The sequence below is a fragment of the Pocillopora verrucosa genome, chromosome 5 (genome assembly GCF_036669915.1).
Source record: "Pocillopora verrucosa isolate sample1 chromosome 5, ASM3666991v2, whole genome shotgun sequence".
Lineage (NCBI taxonomy): Eukaryota > Metazoa > Cnidaria > Anthozoa > Scleractinia > Pocilloporidae > Pocillopora > Pocillopora verrucosa.
The window spans coordinates 5,618,215-5,637,181 of NC_089316.1; the positions used below are offsets into that span (position 1 = coordinate 5,618,215).

The 18,967-nt window shown below is 38.8% G+C and overlaps 2 protein-coding genes across 3 annotated transcripts; one reads left to right on the top strand and one right to left on the bottom strand.

The window, feature by feature from the left end:
- Positions 1–200: 200 nt before the first annotated feature.
- LOC131793030 (acetylcholine receptor subunit alpha) lies at positions 201–6,599 on the bottom strand. Its single transcript, XM_059110440.2, has 9 exons — positions 6,451–6,599; positions 5,508–5,644; positions 5,301–5,345; positions 4,628–4,737; positions 3,470–3,705; positions 2,512–2,824; positions 2,022–2,133; positions 1,826–1,913; positions 201–1,396 (listed from the first exon to the last, which is right to left on the bottom strand). Exons 1-9 carry the CDS (start codon positions 6,500–6,502, stop codon positions 1,116–1,118), a joined length of 1,374 nt encoding a protein of 457 aa, XP_058966423.2. The 5' UTR covers positions 6,503–6,599; the 3' UTR covers positions 201–1,115.
- Positions 6,600–8,424: 1,825 nt separating this feature from the next.
- LOC131793033 (peptidyl-prolyl cis-trans isomerase G-like) lies at positions 8,425–18,913 on the top strand. Of its 2 annotated transcripts, none has more exons than XM_059110443.2 (5): positions 8,425–8,535; positions 13,460–13,596; positions 14,287–15,471; positions 15,990–16,154; positions 16,618–18,913. In XM_059110443.2, exons 1-5 carry the CDS (start codon positions 8,501–8,503, stop codon positions 17,943–17,945), a joined length of 2,850 nt encoding a protein of 949 aa, XP_058966426.2. In that variant the 5' UTR covers positions 8,425–8,500; the 3' UTR covers positions 17,946–18,913. The 2 variants fall into 2 exon arrangements, with proteins under 2 accessions (XP_058966426.2, XP_058966427.2); XM_059110444.2 differs by lacking the exon at positions 8,425–8,535 and adding an exon at positions 9,280–9,381.
- The last annotated feature ends 54 nt before the right edge of the window (positions 18,914–18,967 follow it).

The window sequence follows — 18,967 nt, forward strand, 5'->3', positions numbered from 1 at the left end:
TGATTTGAGCTCGATGTGATTTTAGTCAAAAATGATTCAATCGTGAGAACCAAGCTTCCATCATAAGGAACCTTTTTTTCGTATGTTTATGCACCAATGGGAATTGGACTTCACAGTTTAACTTAAGGTGCAAGCACATCGAGATCAGATCTATTACATAGTCACGATATGATTAAAAAGTATTTTTATTGCAAGCGAGGCACAAAAAATGTGTAATTTCCACGAGAAGTCGAACCCCAGACCATCAGATTTCGTGACCCTTGTCTCTGAATAGCAGCTTTCACAAGATAATAAATCGGCTTTTCTAGACTATCTGATCTTTTTATTTCAATTATATGTCTTAACAAGAAATCCATTTATTTTCATCCCCTGATCTCTACTTTACGATTAGATCTTTATCTCCTTCGGGATGTTCTATTCATGTTTAAGTAAAGAGGAGAAATGGCAAGGAGCCCATTTACTTGAAGGTTTGCCAGGCTCACTGCCTAAGTGACTTACTAAGAGCTATCTTTCGGTATGACAAACGTAATGACTGACTTACTGACTAAGTCCGGGACTTAACGAGAACCACGACGGCGACGGCAACTAAATCTTAGTGAAACAAAAGACCTAGCGAGAAAAACAACTGCCAAAAACACGTGCGTTTTAAAACTTTGCACATTTCTTAGCCGTCCCACACAGAACTAAAACGTGAAATCGCCAACTTTTACCTCCTCTTAGCGAGGAAACCTCGACAGCAATTTAGACACTATTATTTTAAACTCAACACTACATTTACATGTTGTGCTGAAGTGAAGATGTCGTACCTTTAGAAACGTTAAACGTATCGAGCTATTAATTGGCAGAAAAAGTCTCGGAGGGAAATATACTGCGTTTTTCGGCAACGTTCTACCACACGTCGCCGTAATAGTATCGTAAACGGTTCCCTAGTTACTGAAAACGAAACGGCTGTGACTGACTGACAAACCAAGTTTTGACTTAATTAATCGCTTACTGAAATGCAGATTTGTTGACCAGCGTACTGACTGGCTGAAATACTGAACGGCTCAGTTGATCTACTTACTAAATGTTGTGTTTGTTCACTGTTTGACTTACACGAAGAAATTCAACCACAGCTACTCCTCGTCAGAAGTTGGCGGCGAGGGCCTAGAGACGAAAACTCCCGGAACTTGTAAGAAAATACCAAATATGGATAAGATGACGGCAATCAAATAGCCAACAAGGAAAAGCCGATTGATGATGCGCGCGGCAAGCTGCCATTCTTCCTGTATGTTCCCTTCTTCTTGTTTCTTCAGCTCCCGTTCGGCCATCATCGTAATACCGCTAGGCTCCTTGGGAAGACGTCGACGAGCCAAGGAGCTACCGTTGATTTCTCTGTCAATGTTGTCTCTGTTTTCTGGAAAAAAAGTTATGCTTACAAACGGTTTGGTGATAAATCAGCGACAAATCATCAAGAGAGTGGAGGAAAGGGCTGGGTTGAGATTTCGACTTGCTGGCTTTTTATGATTTTGAAATCAAAGGGTTCTTCATTTGTCAAACATTTAATTCAGGCAATTTCCTCAAAGACAGGTTATTATTTACTTCCCCTCCGTTCCTCCTGAAAACTATGTGATCCTCTCAAAACTTTTCCCCCCCCCCTCCCCCTGTAGATCCTGAAATAAATAAATTTTTAATCTCTCTTTTGTTTCTGGTGAGCGCAAAAGTGTAGCAGCTGCCGCTGACTCAAGTGCTTCTTCGGAAGAGAAACAAGCCATAAATTATAATACCTCTTGTTACAAGTTAAGTTAGTCCTTTTTTTTTAATAATCTTTAGTTTCGAATCCCACCTTGTTCTTCCACTGATTCGGTTGCCATGGAGATTCCTTCTGGAACTTTGTATAGCACTGCTTTGGCAACGTAACCGAGTATGCATACCTTAAAACAACAGAGACAGGCTCAATGCATCGAACTAAGGAGAACCACATATTCCTGATGAGCAAGCAAAGGAATATACTGTATCTACTGAATAAGGAGAAGTCATACCCTGACCCGGTTTGGGATCCTTCCAATAGATGTGTTGTAATGATGGAACCTTAAAACCCAGCAGGTTAAAGCCAAAGCGCTTGAAATCTCAATGATAGTCAACACGTAGTATCTGCAAAAAAAAAAACAAAAAAAAAAAACGCCCTCACACTATCATGTGCAATGCATGCATAGCGATTATCCGCTCAAAATGGCGGAGTGCGTGTGTGTGTGTATGTAAGGGGGGGGGGGAGACTATTGGAGACTATGATTTTGCGATGCGCCATTTTAGGTCCACGCATCGAGATTATTGAAAAAAGAGTTTTGTGAATCGTGATAGAACTGAACTACGTCTTTGTGAGAAAGTAAATTTTTTTTAGACTCGTGGATACGTACGGCGAAGTACTTGCGCGATTTTGTTCGTGTCTTAAGAAGCTCCTCTTGTTCTTATCTCTTACACTATAAATGAATTAATCAACTAAGTGATTAGCGGAAATCATTCTCAACTTACCTTAGAATCAGTGGTACCACTTCTGATGTCTCAGGGATATGGGTAGAAGCCAACAAATAGAACACAATGAGTGACAACAGAATGGTCACGCCCACTACCATTCTTTCGCCACTCTCAGGGGGGAGGGTGAATAAAATCAACGTCATGAATGACATCATCATGCAAGGTGCGATGAGGTACACGAAGTAGTAAAAGGACTTGCGTCTAATGTGAATAATGTACGTCACTGCTGATTTGTTCTCTGGGTTGGTATGAGTAGGCTTGCTTGATGATCTCAGGGCGTACACACGCTTTAAGGACCATTCTTCACTTTCTACAAGTAAAACAAGATAAAATGCTTTCATAATAGCACTGTTTGGTAGAAAGAGGACAAAACAAATCAAATGAGATAAACGGAAATTAACTTCAATATAAAAGAATGGCATTCATGAAATAATTATATTCCCCTGAACATATGCATTTATTAATTTATCTATCTATCCGGCAGGATTAAGCCTTTGTGGATCGACTCTACGTAGCCTCCATTTACGAAAAATCCACGGAATAAGAGAGACTGTTCCCGCAATGTAGGCGTCCCTTCACCCAGTCCTGGACCATCCACGGCCAAGCATTTCTGTTATACGGCAGGATCTACGTACGAGATTAACCTTTCACCCCCTTCAGGCACTAAGCACGCATTTTTTATTTTAAGTCAACGAGCTTTTCAGCTGAAAATAGCAAAACGTCCAAAGAAGAGTACAAATCATTATCAAAGCAAAAAAAGCTTTTTCGGCGGCCTGAAACACAGTTAATGCGTATATTGTTTGTCGGCGGGAAAGAGCGGCAAAAGTGATGGCGCGTGCGCACTCATTTTGCCGCTGCGTCTGTCCACGGTTATTTGCATCCTACATAATGGGCGAAGAAAAAAAAGACCCAATATGAGAGGTGAAAAAACGCAATGAAAGATAAATAAAATTACCTGTATAGTTTTGTAATATCTCTGTGTCCTCGGGTTCCAGAACTAATGCGCTTTTACTATACGTCCAGGAAACAAACTTGAGCTTGCAGAACTGTTCGTCAAATGGGAAATACCTCACTCTTAACTTGCACGTGCTCTTGAGGATGACCGGCGCAAGCCAGCGGACTGTACCCTGAGAGGTTACCAGCAAGGGATTGTGCGTACCTAATGGTTTGCCCACTTTGTAGGTATCAGCACTGAAAGAGGTGATATTTTTATAAAAGGTCATAGGGCTACTAAGGTATTTTTAAGTTGACTTTCTCTTATTTTTTCTTGTCAAGTGTTTTACATATCCTTTTAGCAGATATTGCTTCTTCCCTGACATTTACAGAACCTATCGACCAGTTTTCCACCAAGTTTTGAACACACACGAATAACGTAAATTGTGAATTTCTTATATTTGAGCTAAAATATGAATATATATTTAATAAGACGTTTCAGTGTGAAGTATCGCTGAGTATTTTTACGAGCTAGTTGTACTGTATTTTGACTTGCCCGTGAGGCGAGTCAAAACGCAAACAAAGAGTGGAGATTCTTAGCGATACTACACACCAAAACGTTTAAGAAGTTATTTATTATCCAATTGCTTTATTTTAAGCGCATATCTTGTAAGACGGGAAAAGTGAAGCAGAAAGAGAAGCGTAGCACGCGCAGCCGACCGGATAAACAAATTTTTTTGCAAGACAAAACAATCAACCTTCCAATATCGCGTGATATTTTTGTTCAGTTCGCGCGTTATTTGTACCCTGCCAAGTGCAGTTGGTTAAAAAATATATTTCTTATAAAACGTCTTGGTGTGTAGTATCGTTGAGTATTTTTACGAGTTGTGCCGTTGTGCGAGTCCGAAATACAAAGGAGTAAAAATGCTGGGCGATATAACACATCAAAACGTCTAATAAGTTATTTATTATCCAACTGCATTTTTTCCTGCTAAGTCTTTCTGTTCATTTCTCATAAGGCGGGAACAGGAAAGCGGATAGAGAAGCGTAACGCAAATAATCGTAAAATAATCGTAAAATATCGCACGATATTTGTACTCTATTCGTGCTATATTTGTACTAAGTGCAGTTGGATAATTATAAAGGATAATCGTTTGATATGCATGCTCAGTGAGCTTACTTGTTTAATAGGACGGTATCCGGTACCCAAACATCATTAGGAAACAAACTGATCTCATCGATCCAACCGTAATGAGATTTGTTCCATCTTAACTCGGGATCAAACCAAGCCTGTAGAGTATAAAGCACTTAGTGGCATGTGAAGTTAAAATCCAAAGCCTTGATCACAAGGATGGATAAAGTTTTCCCGTTGTACATTTCAAATTCTCTTTCCGCACCGTGCACTGCTGACACATAGTTCATGTAACGAAGGATTACATTTTTTTTAATTTTACAAATTGAAACGGGGAATGAGGTTTTTTAAAAAAAATTTTCTTTGAGATAAAATGATTGGTTGTTATGTATTTGCATGCTGTGTTACTGGCTTGATGACTCCGTAAGAAACTTTGGTAACATCACGCAAAGACCGTCGCCAATCACTTTTTACAAGAGAATATTAAGTTATCTTGGTTTTCACTGACCGGGGTGTTAAAATCCCATTGTCAAACTACACGTAACTAAACTCTGATTAGGAATCCATGAAAGGTTAGGAAAACGTCAATCAATTTCATCGACATTAATTATTTTCGGGATTACCTTCTTTAAGATGGTAGCACCGCGCTATGTTATTACCGAGCACAGAATAGAGAAAGAATTTCAATAAGCCCAAAGTGTTGACGAGCGCTCAAACTAACCTGTTTAAGCCAGACACTTGTGATTATAACTTGTTTCTTGACATCCTAGATGATTCAAATGAGAAGACTGAAGATAAAGCTGCGTTTTTTCTTGTTTTAGACGTGATAGCGGCACTCATATTGTTCAATTACATGCATATGAATTGAATCGTAGCTAAACGCCTGCACGCTAAACGTGCCTACATATATTTTCACGCTTTCTCCTACCATCTCAAAAATCTGCACCAGTCTCAAACTTATGTTGACAGGTGTCGGTTGGGAACTATTTTTGACCACTGGCCGTAATCCCGTATGATAATGCTCTAGTAACTTCTCGACAAGATCTCTCTCGTGAAGTGCCAATGCTGTTAAATAAAATATGAAATCACTTTAACTAGAAAACTTAAATGAAAACTTTTATTGTTAATTGTGCTTGCAGCTAATCACATCAAGAATTTCCTTCTTTTAAAAATATCGTAACTTTGTCAATTACAAGGGGGGTCATGGGCAAATTTTCAAATTGTCATTTACGGAGGACCACAGTATCCTATCTGGTAAAATTCTCGCTGAGTTCATTTTAAATCAGTTTGCAAGAGAATCGTTGAGGAAATCTTGTTTATTTGACATTTTATTTACATCTGTATTCGAATAGAGTTTTTGATCACCCTCGCGTGTGTTGAATCAAATCGCAGTGCACTAAGGTGATAAAAAAAATTGTCTTTAAATTGTTTAATCTTCCATTTATTTATCACAGATAAACTGGATATGAAAATGGCAAACTGGTGATTCATTTTCGCAAGAAACGAAAAAACGAAAGAAACAAGTACAAATTCGAAACACAAATAAACAAAAATGCGCCTCGCCAAAACTAATAAAACTCAGAATCTGTGTAGTCACGACATAGGCATCACTTATTAAAAATTCTCTTAACTCCATGGTGGCGGTTTTTTTGTTTATTAGCCAGCATAATCGGCCTGTTGGAAATCATCAAAATTTTGTTTTATCTCAGATCTAACACAGAGGGAAAACAAATTTTTTCGGATACAAAGGCTTGTCTGTTTCTTTAATAATCTTAGAGCTCACGAAAGGAAAACTAAGAGAGTGTAAAAGCAGCATGCAGGGAAGTTTTTAAGTTGTTGGCTGTAAGCTGTTAAGAGTTAGTTAATCTTACCTTGCCCACAAAATCCGGAAAATAAGATAATCAGACAAGTGAGTAACGACATTTTTCATGAATCAGGGATTGTCTTTACAAAACATCTTTTAGGAGTACTCCATAATGGAGACAGTTAAATATCCCCTCCAACATAGAACGTTGCGCGTTTGTGCTATCAGAAAACTGCATATTTAATTCAGAAATTTTTAAAATTCATCTTTTGAAAGATTTTACAGGTATTTTGCAGGTGGTCAGTAACGCACACGAGGTATTTATTGACTTAAGGGGAATACATATATCTTATTCGATGGTATAACATATCATACGCACGCCGTGCGGATATTTTGCAAGTTGCGTAGAATTTTTTCGAGCCCCGAAGGTAATGTGCAAAATGTTCGCTCGTATCATTTGTGAAACCATCGAATAAGGGATTTGTTATTCCCACTAAAATAAATTTGATGTTTTGGCTTCTCCATTTCTGGTAAGAATGTTAAAACTTACCCATGATTCTCTGTCTATCAGTAAATGACGCTTGCAGGTGACGTAAACAACACAAAAAGTCAATGATATTTCTATAAAAAAACCGACTTTGCCAATACTGGAGTCAGAATGGACGCTGGGATTCAGCCAACCTGTACCAGGGTAAAATGGCATCAAAACAAAATTTCAACATAGTTGGCGGATACTAATGCATCTTGTCGCGTTCAGTGAAATGCAAAAACCTGATATTAGAAACGAAACAAAGGAGAAATGAATTCTGGGTTGACTTATATCGGAGTTTGAAAAGAAATCTGCAATTGCTTCAAAAGAAATTCCTCTGTAAGCACTTGATGGGTGAAAATCTTCCTTTATCTTGCAATTTTTTTTTTAATAGTCTCCTTGATGACTCGACTTTTCTGATTTTTTGATAACTATATATAGATCAGTACGTTTCCCTCACAAATGAATTTCAATGTAAACTTCCTTGTTTTATATTATAACTGTGAAGACACGTAAAGACTGCGCTAAGCTCGGACGGATTGCTTTGTTACTCTGAACACTAATGCTTTTCTGACGCGTGACTTGAAACCGTATCACATAAAATCCATTAAATATCAAATTGAATATTGCTTGTTTGACTCATATCACTTGAAATTTGAAGACTTTTTTAAATTTGCGTCAGTTAAGTGCACAAAAGCCAATCATTCCTACAAAAAACTTTATGTCAATCTTGCAAGAGAAAATTGTTACTACTACACCCTTTGTTATCCGCATAATCAGAGAATGACTTACCGATTAATTTACTAATACAAGTGGATGTTCTTTAGCTTTTAAATCCAAACTTCAGTGTCACATTTTTACATCTTAATTACTTAAATACATAGAATTAGGAATTTTACCAGTGATGTTTTTAGTTAACTTATTTTTTAAGGCATATTCCATATATATATGTATGTATATCTGAAAGTTAGACAAATCAATAAGACATAACTTACGCGATCATCAGACAGATTTTAATATTTACTATGTTCGTATATATGTATGTATATATTTTTATATTTTTTTCTTGGGGTGGGGGGGGGGGAGAAGGTGAGTTTTTACGTAAAGCTAACATCCTTTCCAAGATGTCCGATTGTTTAAACTTAGTTTTTACCTGCATAGTTTGAGTTTACTGCATCTTGAATGAACTTTGTAGATATGTATCTGTTTAGATTGCATGTATGTGACATTTTACTCAAGTCTTCATCTTCGGCAGGTCATGATGGTTGTGTTTTGTTTATGTAGACCTCTTGCAGGCTAAAGAACTAAATTACAGGTGTGGCCAGCAAAGAATAATAAAGCAATAACACAAAATATATAGCAAAGGTAAATTGATTTTATTAGCAACCAACAAGCGTATAATGGCAAAATAATGGCAAAAACTAGTCATGTGCAATGCACACAGCGTGTACTATGCATAAAGCGTGACGGGATTATGTATTCTTTTGTCTTCGGTCAGTAACGCAAGACTGAGTAACAATCAAGATATGATAACTGACACGTTTTAATGTGTGATCTATGCAAATCTATTTAACTTCGCAGAGGAACAATGTCCACACTATTTTTTATTGGGACCAATGGAAGGTATGAACGTTTGTAGATCGCATTAAATAGTCCATTATGAATGGTAAAATCTTATATGCGAATAGTGAAAAGTTTTAGTAGTAAACACTGGAAAGTTAAAGCTGCTCAACGCCTTTCATCGTGGATCGGATGTTGAAGCGATGATCCTTGACTTCGATAGAATTTTAACATCAAATAGAACGTCCTATCAGATAGATTCCGGTAACGTGATCTTCACACATCATTACAAGGGCAGTAAGTTGATAGTTTTTCTGAATGATCAGATCTCAAAATAAGGCTCATAACAGGAAGGGTGTCTGGCATTTTCTTCTCGAACAGAAGTGGAACCAGTGGTATCGAGTTTCGCTGTCTTTGAACAGAATACATTCATTTGCTGATTGTGATGTAGGCGATTAGTTGTGGAACACAAAAGTTTCGATCACTCCTTAGATGTGCGAACATTTGTGGGATCGCGTTTACGAGCTGTTCCTTTTTGAGTATCCCTTATCCTAGAATTTTTTCCTCGATTATCCCGTATCCCGAAGATAGCCCCTTTAAAATATTTACTACCCAAAGATTTTTAGAGAGTTTTTAACCGGATACAGTTGGTGACGTTTGAGAAAAAGCATTTGGAAAAAGAAAAACCCAAATAACGAAACTAAAACGAAAAGAACTTCAAAGCACAGGAAGCGAGGAAGCATTGTACTAATAAAAATAGCGCGTTGCGAGGGACTGGGAACTTCTGGGGAACCGTTGTTTGGCAGATTCCGAAGTGGCTGCTGTAGTGGTCTACGTTCGCAAAGTAATTTACTTGCAAGTCTTAGAGGTTGCTCATATCATAAATTTGCCATCGCTGATTATAAACAGGTAAGAAAATTTCGATTTGAGCACATGTTTTTATTACAGTTACTCAAAAACTTTCCGGGCTATCGACAGAATACAATGTCCGTTGTAAAGAACTTTGCCGTTGTTCATTTTCGCTGAAGTGCTGTTCAAGGCTATTTTTTCGAAATGTTTTGAGGCTTTGAGGTCAGACAAGTTTAAGAATTTTGACGCTATTGCATGAAAAGTTTTATTTGTGTTTTGAACTAGAGGTAAACGTGGATATTGTTTTCGATTCTTAGCTGCAAAGCTACGATCAGCGACGGGTGGCCGAATTGATGTCTGTTGTAAGTGTAATTTATTTAACAAATTCGCGCAGCTCTTTATTGTTTAAACTCCTGTGGAAAGGTTTTCTCCAATATTGAATCCTCCACCCTCACATCCATTTTTTTGCTTCGAGTTTATTTTTGCCGCCGAAGACATTACTCACAACTCCAAGAGCTTACTTTTGCAGTCGGTGAGGGGGAGGGGAGGGGATACAGTTAATACAAAATGCAGACTGCAGACCGGGTACAAAATGCTGACTAGCAACAGAATGTAGACTGCAGACTGCAGACCGTAGACTGCAGACTGCAGACCGTAAACTGCAGACTGGGTACAAATTGCAGACTGAGAATCTAAACTGTTTTTTCGTCGGATACGTGATAACAAGTCGTCTTACAACTTACCGAGCGTCACGCAATCGCTTTTTCGCGATCATCTTTCACGATCATTTGCACTATTGTGAAATATTCCTTGCCCATTTCTTGATATCTTTTATCTCGGTAAAATTTCCGCACAGCCCCATACTTCATTAAGTATTTAGTTCTTGGATAGAGAAGACAATAAAAAAAACAATACATTGCCATTGGGAAAACAGATTTGCTTTACAATAGTATGGTGCTGTGCGGAAATTTTACCTTTATCTCTGACAAAGCAGCTATTGCATTTGGTTTTTAACAAAGCGGCCAAAATCGTTCTTAATAGAATTTCAAGCCTTCATATGGTCTGATTTTCACATATTGATATTCGCAATGGCTGAATGCCCGGCAGCCGGGCACCGTCTTAAATAGACTAAATGCCCGGCAATCAAAATAATTTTCACGCAATTTGCGCTGAAAGGTTCTTTCAAACTTCTTAAGAGTATCAAATGTTTGTTAAGGAATGTCAAGCGGTTCCAAAAATTTATTTAGTTTTTTAGTGGACAAATTCTCCGAGTATCAGATATTTGCTCAGAAATGTCAAGCGATACTAAAAATTGCGTTGATTTTTCAGTGATCAAGCTTGAACCACATAATCATGGTTTGTCTTCGTGACAACTCTGGCGTGACACCTAGGGTCGGTACACCAGAACACCTTCAGGTTCTGTAAAAATTGGCGAGAAACAGTACAAAAGACCTCAAATAAACCTATTGGTAATACAGTATTCGATGTTTGTTTAGATTTCCCTTGTGATCCTAAAATTATTTAATGGACAAATTTTCCGAGCTGATCGAATTACAAAATCGCTCGATTTGTCGACTCTTGAACAGACTGCCGGGCACGGTCTCAAATAGACTAAATAGGGACCTTGAGCAAATCACGTGGCGACGGCAACGAGGACATGGAAAAACAAAAGATCTAATTGGCAGAACAGTAGCTCAGCACGTGCGTTTGTACATTTCTTAACCGTCCCATTCAAAACAACAACGTGAAATCACAATTTGCGTCGTCTGCGAACAGTACCCGCGACGGCAAATTATTTTAATTGCCATTTGGAATTCAACGCTTCTTTCATACGTTATGCTGAAGTTGAAGTGTGGCACCGTATGAGACGGTAAACAAATGCAGCCATTTTTGAAATTCTAATTAAAGGCAGAAATTCATTTTTTAATCGAAGTCTTCCTTGGCGTAGCCGTCGTAACTGCTTAAGGTCCTTAATAACCGGCAATCGGAAGTATTCTCTGAATTACGTGAAAATCTTCTTCAAGAAAGGTGAATCTCATAACAGTTCTTAAAAACATCTGATATCTTAAGAAGTTTGAAAGAACCTTGCGGTAGAAGTTGCGTGAAAATTTTTGACTGCCGGGCATTCAGTCAGAACCATCAATCTTTGCGTAGTCACCAAACAGGTAAGAGATACAACTACCAAAAAAGTAAACAGTTGGTCTCGGTCAGCATTTTTGTCGACAGAATGAACACATATCGGTTAAAAAAATTAAAAAGTACGGACCACGTGCAAAGCTCTCAATTTTTTCTCGAATATTGCGGGCGTTAAATATTCAATACTGGAATCTCATTTACATCTATATCTACATCTACTTTTATTAAGTTGGTAAAATCTGTACAGAGATCACACCAACCAACTCGCGCGCAAAGTTAGAAGACTATATGAAGGCTTGACATTATATCAAGAACGATTGTGATCAAGAAACAGGCAAGGAGTATTCCACAATAGTGCAAATCATCGTGAACGATGACCGCAGAAAAGCGATTGAGTGACGCTCGGTAAATTGTAAGATTACTTGTTATTATGTATCCGATGAAAAAACAGTTTAGATTCTCAGTCTGCATTTTGTACCCAGTCTGCAGTCTGCATTTTGTACCTTGTTTGCAGTCTGCAATCTGCCGTCTGCATTTTGCACTGAGTGGGAGGAAATATGATAAAAAGAGGGGGGAGGGGAGGGAAGGGAAGGGGATATGATAAACCAGAAGGTGAAACGCGTTTATCACCAAAGCTGCTTTTCAATGATGCCATATCTCATTGAAGGCTGTAATGATGCAGTTTACGTTTATATTTGCTCAAAGAAACTTTTGATCAGAGTGCATGGGAAAGGCTGTTCCATAACATATCACCTTTCTCACAAGCATATAAAAAATACTATAATCAGAGATATGGGTGCTCTTTATTTTTTTTTAACTGCAGAAGCAAACCTTTCTCAGTTTAAGTTCAAACTTGTTGCTCTTGTGGGCTCCAAGCTGTCTGGTTCAAAGAGAATTTGTTCAAGAAGCTTGATAGTGGAAGATTTTAATACCATGGAATGTGGATACCCACTTTGGTTTTTTTGACAGACTCTGTATTTCTGCACTGTCTTTTATAAGTTACATTCCTTGCTCTTTGGAGAAGTTGGCTGGGGCCATAGAATTTCAAAGCATGGTCAAGGATTTTGCTTGTATTTGCTGGAGTAGTGTGGCTTTTTGAAAGAACTCTGAAATACAGAATTGCAAAGCATATTATTAGATCTGAGTACAGTGATGTCCACATAATTAATTTTCTTGAAATCCATGCTGCTGACATACACTGCTCTGATTATAAAGAATTATTGGTTACCTCCCCTTACAAAGGTCACTCTGGGTGTGCCACTCTCTGTCGTACATGAATGTAGACAGTGACATCTCTTTTTTTTTTGTGAGGCACCATCAAAGGCATTCAGGGTACCATAGTGCACTTAAATTAACTTAAAAAATGAAGGGTTTTCTTTTTGATAAATAATAAACACTTCAGCCTTGATACCTTTGCATCAACATGCAAATTCTTCATACTGTGCTCTACACATTTCCTAAGGTGCTGGTGAGGAGAATTTGTTTAACAATCAAGAGTCTCTTTCGTTGGGGTGACAGTTAAATGTGATTGAGAACAACTTTGGCCTTTCAGTCCAGATTTAGAAATAAGACATTTAAAATAAATTTTGAAGAAAGTCCTATGTCACAAGAATTTAATATGATCATCTTGTTTAATAATAATAATAATAATAATCTTTATTTCTTAAGATGAAATCACATATCCTAAGTTACAATATAAACTAAAAAAAAAAAAAAACTATTTACATATCATATCTAAAAATTATTCTGTTACTAAAAACGTTCTTAAACCTGTCAGTGTAGATTCTAGGGACAGAGACTGACGTATTTCTAAGATTGTACCTCATGTTCTTTCCTTCGGTAAAAACTGGAAGAATGGTCATTCGGGGTCATTTGATTCTTTTTTTGTAGAGTGTCTTGTCCGCCTTCTCTAGCAAATCCCTGATATTTACATTCTTGGACATTATAATTCATTTATTTTCAACACCTCGTTACATTCTTTTTTTTTTTTTTGTTTTTACAGTGAGTATGACATTCAAGACCCTCCTTCCTCTTTAAAGCTAATTTTTGTCACCTGTGTTTTATTGTTGGTGATGTATACTTGTCAACAGATGCGCAGAAAAATCCACCATGAACAGAGACATTTTAACAAAACTAATGGTGAGGAATCTTGTTTAACTCTTAAACTTCCAAGATCTGCTTGTTAATTCTCCCCTCTAGCTGATATACATTTCCTTTAAAACAAGTTACAAGAATTTGATATTAGATCAAGGAAATAACTTCTTCCTGTTAAGTTTGAGTATTCTTGTTACCTGTTTGCTGGATTATATATAGATATTGTAGGGAGAAGCTTCATGTTAATCATTTTTAGGAGTTAAATGGTTAACCCCTCATCTCCTCCTTCCCCACTAGACACTGACATTGAGGTGAAGATTTGAATTGGTATAAAACAAAGGGATGATTCAAACTCATTTTTTTCTGCAAATAGGGGAACATTTTTGGGTGCAAATCCCGTGTGAGTTGCTTGAAGGTAAACAGCAAAGGATATTTGGAAATGAATAGCCAATCAGAGTGTACCTTCACTGCTATTCACTGTTTTAGAATATCCTTTATTTATTATTATTTTAATTTTTATTAAAAATAGCTGTTAGTACCAATGCCATTAATAATTAATATTATTATTTTAAGAATTATTAATAAAATAGAACATGGTAATAGCCTTATATTATCAGTGTTATTGATATTGTTATCATAATCAGTCACATTGTTATTATTATTGTTCTTAATATAGGAGACCATATGTTCTGTCTGATTCAATCTTTGTCTGAAATAATTATAATGAACACACAGATTCGAGGACAAGAGAGGGAAATGTGCCCGAAAAATCCTTGCATACAGCAGAAGAAGAAGCGATAAAAAAGAGACGGGTTCGTAAAAAGAAGCCGCGAAAACAAAATCATGAAAATGGTGAAGTGTTAAAAGACACAAGTAAAGAAAGAGAGAGAACCCCCGAGAACTGTGTTGATGATGAAACTCCTTTCGTCAAAAGGCAAAACAAAACACCCCGAAGAGACAAGGAAGATTTGGAGAGGAGACCTTCGGGACGTGACCATGGTTGTGAAATTCCTGACTTATCTACTCCAGTGGAACAAGCAAAGTGCGGTAGAAGGCGTAAGAAAACCCCGCAAAGAGGAGGTCCCGAGCTAGAGAGCGCTTGCAAGCGAGGTGCTAATGACTCTGAAATTCCCCAAGTTTCTCGACCTGCTGAGCGTGACAAGAAGTATGTTAAAAGACGTAACAAGTTTGTCGTAAGTGATGGTGCTGATCAAGATGGTGGTGTCGTGAAACACACTGAAAAGAAGAAGGAAGATACCGCTTCTAAGAAAGCCGTGGAGCAAGATAAAGATGTCAAAAGGCGTAACAAACATTTTAACTCAAAACATGTTGATGAGAGCAGGAAGGATTCTGAAAAATCCGGGGTGGTCGATGGGGTGAGAGATATTGATAATCCCAGTGATAAAATTGTTTCTAAGGATAAGAGGGAACGTGGAGTAAATGGTGATACGACCCAGGTTGAAGAGGAGAAATATGTTAAAAAGCACAACGGTGTTGTTACTCAAAAAAGGGCTTCTGACAATCTAGAAAACGTAGACGCTGTGAAAGAAATTCGTGAGGTCAAGAGCTCGGTGAAATTATTTTCGTCGAAGCTTTTTGAAAACGCCATTGGTTCGGTCCGCGTAGTCCATGACAAAACTACCAGAAGAGGGAAGAAGTTGCCGGGAAATACGCATAGACTACTTCAGGCTCACGACAGAGAGGATTTCGTTGAGAAAGTCTTAATTAAACACGCTGCGAAAGAAACTGAGCACTTGGATGAGGTGCAGAAGCAGACATTACTCGATAGCGAGGCAAACAGGGTGTGGACGGGGAATGTATGCAGAGGTGAGAATTCTGAGGATTTTGAAAAGAGAAGCCGAGACGACGGTCGATTGGGCAGTGGCGGTTCATCTATTGGAGCGAGACGATGGAGGTCTGGTAAGGAGAACTCTGAATAAACTCGATAAGGCACATTTGCATAAGGAAAAATATCGGAATCGATAACAGTATTTGGGCAACTGCCCACCTACCCCTCCCCTAACTCAACAACAGTCAATTGATAACAACTTAGGGTTAATGTTTGGCTAGGGGAGGGGTAGGTGCCCAGATACTGATGTTGATCCATACATCGGAAATGGCGCGAATGCCTGGAGTTGTGTGGTCAAAGATTCATACGAAAGCCAATGGAAGGAAGGGAATTCTGAAATAGCGTCTTAAGCACAGGAATTTTTCCTTTGGGCTCATTATCTTAACCTTTTTCAGTCGAGGTAAAATATTCAGAAAGCCACTGCCTGCATTTTTTTCTTTGAAGGAGGGGAAAGGGCCACTATCGCGTATGTTTTTTCTTTGTATGCACAATTTTCTCTTGCTTGAATTTCTTTGGCTATCGGTTGTAAAATTTGGTTTGTAAGTACATAATCTTCGCTGCCTTCTGTAACGTTGTTCATGATTTGCAGATCGGCATAGGACGACAAATGGAAAAGAAAATAATGGACCATACAACGGAGGAAGAAGAGGAACCGGAAACACTCTGAAAGATGATCCAGAAAGAAATTTGGACGTTTACCCAGCAAGGCGACATAGCGGTCACGTTTTCGGCAGAAAAGAAGAACGCTTCTCAGGTGAAGATCTATGATCTTTCTTTCCTATATATTTTTTTTCGGTTGAAATTCGGAAAAAAGTAAAGATAAATATCCTGAAGAGTTGGTTGTGACAAATTCTGAATTTGAAAAAGGGGGCGAACATTTGAGTTGAAACGCGAAGGGTTATTGAGATTACTGCTCCGGGCTGCCTGCACGCAGGCCCTGCTTCCACAATTTTACATTATAGTGTACTTCTGCAAATGCGGGTTGTCCTTGAGTGCTGGTGTCTCTCTAATTGACTAAACTGTCAGGGTTCAAATTCCTTGGACTGGAAAAACTCGATTTGAAAATTGTTTTAATTTTTTTAAAGTAAGCGTTTAACCACTTCAATTGCCAACCTTAACTTTTACCCCCAAAATAATCACGCGATATTGTTCCCAAAACATCAACATCCGCATTTTGCATCGCCGTTGCTAAATTTTGTTCGCTTCTCCATTTGCAGAAGATCACGGCCTTCAAGCGATGGATCCAAGTGGGGATAACAGAGAATTCGAACAAGGCGCCGTTTTTGGGGACAAATCTGATACTCAGCCGGAAACGCAGATAAAAATCTTCTCGCAAACAGAAAAAGAGGTGGAATCGCCGATGAGACTGGTCCAATTTGGTTCCTCATCGAGTCGGCAAGACCTGCAGATCACCTCTGAGAGGCATTTCGTGATCGATCCCGAGGTACGAGGTAGAATTGCCCGTCCAAAATATCCAGTGCGTGTGCCAGACAGACCGCTGGACAACTTAGACCTGAACGATCCCAGCCGACGAGATTATCTGAATTACACTCCAGGGCGGAACGTGTCTCGAGTAAACGGATTATTCGGTCGCAAATGGGAGGAAATGATGGATAGAAGACAGGAAAAGGAGTTCGTTGAAGAAGATCGCAAGTTCGAGAATGAATCAGTTGTTTTCATCCGCGACTGTCCTACTTTTATGATCTGGGGAACATGCCACCGCGGGGAACGATGCGAGCTCCGCCATCCGTCCTACAGGTATCTAGAGCGCGCGGCGCCGAGTCCTGCTGCAAAACCTGAGCCGGTACAGGAAGAACCCAAGCCGCAAAACTCCAGATCTTACGCCGCCATCCTGGAGAAGACTAAGTCTCCCGCAAACGCTGATTTCGTCAACATTGCTCTTTCTAAAGAAGGTTCGAGCGAGGGAAACTTCGAGGACGAATGGCCGGCGCTCGGTTCCCCAGGGAATGGGGAGGCTTCCAAATCACGGAAGTTCAAGAGTACCGTTCAAAATGAACTGAAAGTGCAGGAGCTTAAGAATGTGTGTCACACGGAACCAGCTGTTGAAGGGTCCATGAGTGGTCAAGCACAGATTGCCAGTGACCAGCTCATTGCTGAAACGTTACAGGTGGACGAGTACGCTGAGTTTAACGATTTTAACGATGACAATTATTTGTATCCAGCTAATCAAGATCAGGAACTAAACGAGGAGGACTATTATAACGAGCAAGTTGAAGACACTCTTGAAGATGACGAGAATTCGTTTGACACTAGCGAAGTGGGAGGTAAAGCCGTCCATGTTGAACGGTTTAACTCTTTCAACTTTAGCCCGTTTATTAAAGAGAGCACTTCAGATCGCGGTGAGGAGCCGGAAAAGGTGGAAGTCTCTACCACATGCGATATCTGCATGGACAGGCCTAAAGACGCCGCGTTGATTTGCGGTCATAGGTTCTGCTACCAGTGTGCATTGCAGATGCGTGCCGACGAACGTGTTTGCGCAATTTGCCGACGTTGCATTGTGTCTGTTATAAAAACGTTCAACTGAGCTCGGAACGCGTTTTTGACCAACTGAGCCACCGTTCTTTCTGCACAGTTGGTAAAAGACAGCGCTTAAGACATGCTCGTATCCACTGAGCGCACGAGCGTTAGGACTCATGTTTTTCATTATGAATAAGATGTCTATTTCTGATATGTGGTAAATTTAAGAGAAGTGCCTGGTGAGTTTGCTTTTACGATGAATCGACCCAAAAACATAATTTGGTTGTTTTGCCTTATCAGTAGGTCTCGTCTTATATTTTCGTACTATTCTAGATCTCACACCATTTCAAACTTTTCATGTGTACAACCTGTTCGATATTTCGTGTTGTTCTCCGCAGGCGTTCCTCGGGATTTCGCGCCTTTTATCCTTGATCGTGCCAAAATTTTTTTTTGCTTTATTTGCTCAATATGGCACTTCTTCGTAAACTGTTATACGGTCCCCAAGGGTTTGTGCCGCGTTTCCTTTGTGTACCGCCATGTTGGTAAGTTATGGAATTATTTCAGAGATTTAGTATGTCTTTTTAAAGAAGAAGCATAATCTAATAAACTCATATTGCTACGCACGAGAGATCAGACAGTCTTCCAGCGTGACTCATCCGCTAAATCAAATCTAGCGCCTCGTGTCCGTAAGAAAAAGAAAATTTTGCAACTTTATTTGACTTAACCTACAAATGCTCATAAAAAAATTGTTTGGAGAGGAAAAGCTACAGGAGAAAACTTCAAATGGAGGCAAACAAACATACAAATAGTATATTTTATTAACATTTTCAGATTTAACAATATATTGACTATAACTGCGTTTTAGATATCTATGTCGTTTTCGCAGTGTGAAACAACGGCCTCTCTTAATTTTCATACTCATTGTGTACTAGTGGGCATTATGAGTAGATCGAAAGAATACGAGGTCACAAATTTTAGACGTGTCTCGATGGTTGTTCAAAGCTTATGTATTTTAATACGAGTATGAGCGCAATGCCTTCTTTGAAAAAGTAAGGTTTGAGCAGTGTACTCTTACTAAAGGATTGACAA

What these genes read in the sequence shown, in the direction of transcription:
- LOC131793030 (XM_059110440.2), bottom strand. Translation starts at nt 6,502, where the DNA reads ATGTCGTTACTCACTTGTCTGATTATCTTATTTTCCGGATTTTGTGGG. An exon ending in GATACCGTCCTATTAAACAA is followed by an intron (nt 3,706 to 4,627) that starts GTAAGCTCACTG and finishes CACCTCTTTCAG; the next exon opens with TGCTGATACCTACAAAGTGG. An exon ending in GATATTACAAAACTATACAG is followed by an intron (nt 2,825 to 3,469) that starts GTAATTTTATTT and finishes TTTTACTTGTAG; the next exon opens with AAAGTGAAGAATGGTCCTTA.
- LOC131793033 (XM_059110443.2), top strand. Translation starts at nt 8,501, where the DNA reads ATGTCCACACTATTTTTTATTGGGACCAATGGAAG. An exon ending in AGCGAGACGATGGAGGTCTG is followed by an intron (nt 15,472 to 15,989) that starts GTAAGGAGAACT and finishes CATGATTTGCAG; the next exon opens with ATCGGCATAGGACGACAAAT. An exon ending in AAAAGAAGAACGCTTCTCAG is followed by an intron (nt 16,155 to 16,617) that starts GTGAAGATCTAT and finishes CTCCATTTGCAG; the next exon opens with AAGATCACGGCCTTCAAGCG.